Source organism: Zingiber officinale, chromosome 7B, assembly GCF_018446385.1.
Source record: "Zingiber officinale cultivar Zhangliang chromosome 7B, Zo_v1.1, whole genome shotgun sequence".
Classification (NCBI taxonomy): domain Eukaryota; kingdom Viridiplantae; phylum Streptophyta; class Magnoliopsida; order Zingiberales; family Zingiberaceae; genus Zingiber; species Zingiber officinale.
The window spans coordinates 94,791,769-94,797,768 of record NC_055999.1 but is presented as its reverse complement, the minus strand read 5'-3'; the positions used below and the strand labels follow the sequence as shown (position 1 = coordinate 94,797,768).

Here is a 6,000-nt window from a genome sequence, read left to right as displayed (position 1 = left end):
AGCCCACTTCAATCTCATCCATCAGATCTGAGGAGTTGTGACCCTCAGATCCCGCCTATTGTCATCGGCCATCGGATCTGGATCCATTGATTCGATGCTTCAGATCAAGTCTCATCCCAAGCCGTCAGATCATTACTCTTTGCGATCCAACGCTCTAGATCGCATCACAAGCGATCCATCATACCTATTTGATCAACGTTGATCAACGGTAGTCATCCATTCCCTAAGTCAACTGTCCAGTCATCTCCCTTTGCCCACGAGGATGCCGCATAGGTGCTGCCACGTCAGGTACGAGCCTGACACGTCACCCGAGTGTCACGTAGGCACTGCAATGTCGCCTGGAGCATAAATTTAAGCTCCTCAATGCGTATGTGCAAAGTGCGCCTACAAAGCGCCCATTGCGCACGTGGCGGGTGGCGGGCTCACAGGTGCGAGCACCTGCTCGCCCTGGGCTAAGGGAGCACCTGCCCTTTTATTTTTGTGTTAACTTCATTAACACATCTTCATTAATAAGTAGAGAATACACATCGAGAATTTCCGATGTGGGACTATTCTCTCATGCACTTTATTAATGAATAATAAATGTTATTTTGGGCTGACTTTAAACATTAATTTCTCATTCACCCTTAATCGGTTTTGAGCAAATTAATAGTCTAAATCTATCTACGTGAATCGTAGATTTCAATTTTGAAGTCAATTACGACTTTCAACAATTGATGGCTTCCTTCCTCAAAATCGTTTTGGTCCATTTAAGGTCCCAATATCCAACAAAAGACTTATCAAACTAACCGAACAAATTAATCTTAATTTTGTTCTTCATGTTCCTAAATTAGCCTGCAACCTTTTGTCCGTTAGTAAACTATCTAAATATTCTAATTGTCGTATTATATTTCTTGAATTACATTGTGAATTTCAGAACCAGAACTCAGGGATAATGATTGGGCATGCTAGGATGATTAAAGGTCTCTACTACTTGGATGAAATACCTGTTAGTAATAAAAAAAACTCAGACTTTTAACAATATTAGTTCAAACTTAGTTCGAGAAAAAAATAATGCTATGACACCATAGATTAGGACATCCTAGTTTTCCTTATCTAAAAGCCTTATTTCCAGAATTATTTAAAGACATTGATTGTTCTTCTTTAGATTGTGAAACTTGTTTTTTTTGTAAAATTTCATTGCTCAACTTATTTGCTAAAAAAACTACCGGACCTTCAAAATTTTTTTTTTTTTTTTTATTCGTAGTGATGTTTGGGGTCATTTAAAATTACTACTCTTTTTGGAAAAAAAATGAGTTGTAACATTTATTGATGATCATACACATTTATATTAGATTTATCTATGAATAAAAAATCTAAAGTGAGAAATTTGTTCAAAAATTTTTAAACTCTAATTGAAAACCAATTTCAAACCAAAATTTATATTTTACATTCTGACAATAGAACAAAATATTGTAATGAGCACTTGAGTGATTTTTTTGAATGAAAAAGGTTTTTTTTATCAATCTACTTGCCAGGATACCTCTCAATAAAATGATATTGCAGAACGAAAAAATAAATATTTACTTGAAATAGCACGTGTCATAATGTTTTATATGAATGTTCCTAAGTATTTATAGGGTGAAGTAATTTTAACATCCTCTTATTTGATAAATAGGATCCCTACAAAGGTGTTAGAATACAAAACACCGCTTGATTGTCTTAAAAATTTTTTCCTGAAATTAGATTGTTTTCTGATTTACCAGCCAAAGTTTTTGGATCCCTACTATGTTCATGTTCCATGTCAATTTCGTTCAAAACTTGAACCATGTGCTATAAAATGTGTATTCTTGGGTTATTCGTCAAACAAAAAGGAGTATAAGTGTTTCAATCCTCAAAAAAAAATGAGATAGATGTGCTTTTTTTAGAAACAAAACCCTATTTTACCAAAAATTCTCTTCGAGGGCGACAAGTGAAGAAAAAGATAATTTTTGGACATTTCTATCTCACTTCCCAATATCATTTTTCGAGACAATCTTGAAAATAATCACATACCTCTAGTGCCTAGTGTTGGAAACTCTTAATCGGGGGGAGAAATACTACAAATTGATCTTCGTGATTTGAATTCTAAACTTCAGGTTTATACTAGTAAGAGATTTCATCTAGGGAATAAAACTCGAATGTCAAGCCTGCACAACACCAGTCTAAAAATCCGAGCTCTAGCACTGAAATTTCAGGTAACCCTATCCCAAGTCCAGCTTTAATTCTTCCTATTGTGTCTAATTCTTCACCTACTATTCCTGATCTTGAAGTTCCTATAACAATTAGAAAAGAAGTCTGAAATTGCACTAATCATCCTATTGCAAATTATCTTTCCTATCAAAGACTGTCAACAAATCATAAAGCTTTCACTTCTAGGATTTAACACTTGTTTGTTCCATGGAATATACAGGGAGCATTGGATGATCCAAGTTGGAATTTAGCAATCATGGAAGAGATGAGTGCTTTAAGGAGAAGTGACACTTGGGAGATAGTTGATCTACCCAAAGGCAAAAAAATGAGTTGGGTGTAAATGGGTGTTTATAATAAAATGTAAAGCTGATGGAAGCATTGAAAGGTATAAGGTTAAACTAGTGACTAAAGGCTTCATTCAGACTTATGAGATTGACTATCAAGAAACTTTTGCTCCAGTTGTTAATGTAAACTCTATCAGAATTCTATTATTTCTTGCAGTAAATTCAAATTGGCCTCTACATCAACTTCACATTAAAAACGTATTTCTCAATGGTGATCTAGAAAAGGTGTTCATGAGTCTATCGCTAAGATTTGAGAAGAGACTTAGCAGTGAAAAAGTGTGCAAATTAAACAAGGCATTATATGAACTCACCAAAAGCATGATTTGGACACTTTAGAAAGGTTGTTGTCAATTATGACTTCTTGCAGAGTCAAGCAGACCACACAATATTTTATAAACATTCAAAAAATGGTAAAATTTTGTTTTGATTGTTTATGTTGATGATATTATCTTAATTGGCAATGATGAAATAGAATTAACAGTCCTAAAGAAGAGATTCACACAAGAGTTTCAAATTAAAGATCTGGGAGTCCTCAAGTATTTCCTCGGAATGGAATTTGCAAAATCCAAGAAGGTATATTTGTTAATCAAAGAAAATATATTCTTGATCACTACAAGAAAATTGGGATTCTACAACACTTAAACGACAACGCTTTTTATAAAAAGCGTTGTCTTTTTTTTTTTAACAACGCTTTTAGTGAAAAGCGTTGTCTATTTCATTATTTTCTTATTAATAGACAACGCTTTTCTAAAAACCGTTGTCTATTAGTGATTTTTACGGGTCAAAGACAACGCTTCGTTAAAAGCGTTGTCTATTAGCATTTTTTTAGTGTCTACGACAACGTTTTTTAAAAAGTGTTGTCTATTGTGAAGTTCTCATCTAAATCTTGATTAATACAAACCGTTGGATCTAAGTAAGGAGTAGAAAACCCGAACTCTTCTCCCAACTCCTATCTTACGATCATTTTTTATCCCGAACCCTTCTCCCAACTCCTCATCTCACGTGGCCATCCAACTCCTCTCCGCAAACCCCTCTCCGGCAAACCTCTCTCTGACGAACCCCTCTCCGCGAATCACTTCTCCGAACTCCTCTCCGTCAAGACCGCGGGATTAATCTCTTCGCCTCCGTCATCCGGACGGAAGAAGAACCCTGAACGAAGGCAACTTCAGCGAACAAATGGGTGGGATGCACGATTGGTGGAAACGGATGGGACACGTGAACTTACTCAGTTTACTTAAGGTACACGCCAACGGGTCAATCGTATCTGCAGTCTCGATCTCCCTCGTCGCACCTGCGCTCATGGCGGTCGGCGAGGCGGAGCAAGGACTAGCCTACTGGCTGCGGTGGAAAGTGGCTCTATGCCTCGTGGTTCTGGCTATCCCTGCCGCCGTGTCGGTGTCCGTGATCTCGTCGGGCAGGGCTGACCCCCTCAGATCCTCCGATCTCTGGCTCTCGTGCTGGAAGAAGGCCTGCCGCTTTTGGCTTCTAGGATTTCGAGTTGTTTCTCTATCGATCTTCTACTTTTTGTTGTGGCAGGTGCTTCTCCTTGACGGCGTCTTCGCCTTCTATTTCTATACTCAGTAAGCCCTTTTTAGTTGAATTGTTTGCATCGTGTGGTCGAATGTTTGCTCAAAAATCCTGTTTTTTCTTGTTTCTTTTTTGCTTCGATCGAACATAAAATGTTTTATTAGGATTTCGGGGAAATTTCTTCAAGAATAAAATTCGATTCTATGGTTGCTGCGGATGTGCTCATAGGTTCCCTCTTTCTGATTCTGGTTTAGGTGTCTGGTCATGAGCTGATTGAGTGCGTCGAAATATATGTAGTATTTCGTTAAGTTTCTCCTTGTATGAATTGCTTCCCATTACGACAATGTATCTAACTAGTTCAAGCTAGAACATCAACTGTGGAAAGAGGTTTCTAAATTTATCATTTCAGTTAGTAACTAAATGGTTCTTGTGAAAGAAATTCATGACAACTCTATATTTTTGTTGTTAGCTTCCAAGCCAGCTACTGACTATTTAAATTTGGTGCCTGCAGGTGGACATTTTTGTTAGTGATCATCTATTTCCTGGTATGTTCCGGCTCCTTTTTTTTTTGGACTTTTGTTTTATTTCCTAACTTCTTTTCCCATCTATCTGTGATTATATTCTATATGCAATATTTGCTAACGCAGTATAGTTGGATGCATTTTGCTCATATCATTAATATTTCTTATGGGGTTTTTGAACATGGATAAGGTTGGACATATGCTTTGTTTTGTTATATGACTTGCTTATGTATGTGCAATTTTACATGCTTACATATTGCTAGTGTGATATCTGCTTATGGTTGTTGGATGTATGGAAAGTGTGCCACTGAAAATGACGAGGCAAATGCATTCCTTAAAGAAGATGTTGTAGTAGATATACCTGTAACTTTGAATGCAACAAATAGAAACAAAAATGCTAGCAAATCACGTAGTAACTATGAGCATGGTTATTGTCAACAAAAAGCTGGATTTTGGGGTTACCTTATGCTAGCAAATCACGTAGTAACTTGTTCCTGCAGTGTGAATTGTTAGAAAAGAGATTCATCTATAAATTCATGATTCAAGTTATAATCTTTATTAAGAAGTCATCTAGGAAGTTCTTTAAGAACATGCTACATTAGGTTTTGATCATGCTCATCCACTGGAATTGAAAAGAGATACAAGTCTGGCAGTGGAAAACATCACTATGGCAACCAGTCCTAGTTTCACAGTAGCCTAGTTTTGTGAACAACACCACACAAACATCTTTAGGTCTTTCCCTTATCTCACCTTCCAACAATTTTGAATCTTGTATCTGTTGTTTCCATTTCCAAATTGTACAATATTCTTATATTGTATCTGTTGCCAGGACAGTAATCTGATTTCTGAAACTACACATCTGAACTGCAGTGCAAAAATTGAGAAACCTACTATCCTCCATACTAATCTGTAATGACTCCACCATTGTCCTTGTTTTCTCAGCCTTATTAAACATGTATGCATTAGATAGTCCCTCTCCTTCATGCTGCCCAACCATTAATGGCTTGATACTATGCTGCTGCAAATGAGAGCTTATAAGCTTCCATTTTCCAGCACTTGTTGCATCTGTGTTATGGCTTGTAGGTACTGATTTGTTGAACCACTCGAGATACACATCAAGTTTAGAAGATCTTAAAAGTGCAGATGTCATAATTGAAGCCATTGTGGAATCTGAAGTAAAAAAAAAAAGTAGTTATTTTCAGAACTTGATAGGATTTCAAAAGTTTATGCAATTTTAGCATCTAATACTAGTTCTCCAATGATTGTTCATCTAATATTGGTTGTGAGTATTCATTCATTCGTCTCCAATGATTGTTTTGTTTCTTTTAAGAGCCATCAGTAATTCTCATATATGGACTTGAAATATATTATTGTTACTTTTGTAGGTGGATATAGGA

The 6,000-nt window shown here is 36.5% G+C and overlaps 1 protein-coding gene across 1 annotated transcript; it reads left to right on the top strand.

The window, feature by feature from the left end:
• Window positions 1-3,731: 3,731 nt before the first annotated feature.
• Window positions 3,732-5,116, top strand: LOC122004557. The gene is made up of 3 exons (XM_042559423.1): window positions 3,732-4,135; window positions 4,594-4,627; window positions 4,859-5,116. The coding sequence occupies exons 1-3, from the start codon at window positions 3,732-3,734 to the stop codon at window positions 5,114-5,116; spliced, it is 696 nt and encodes a 231-aa protein (XP_042415357.1).
• The last annotated feature ends 884 nt before the right edge of the window (window positions 5,117-6,000 follow it).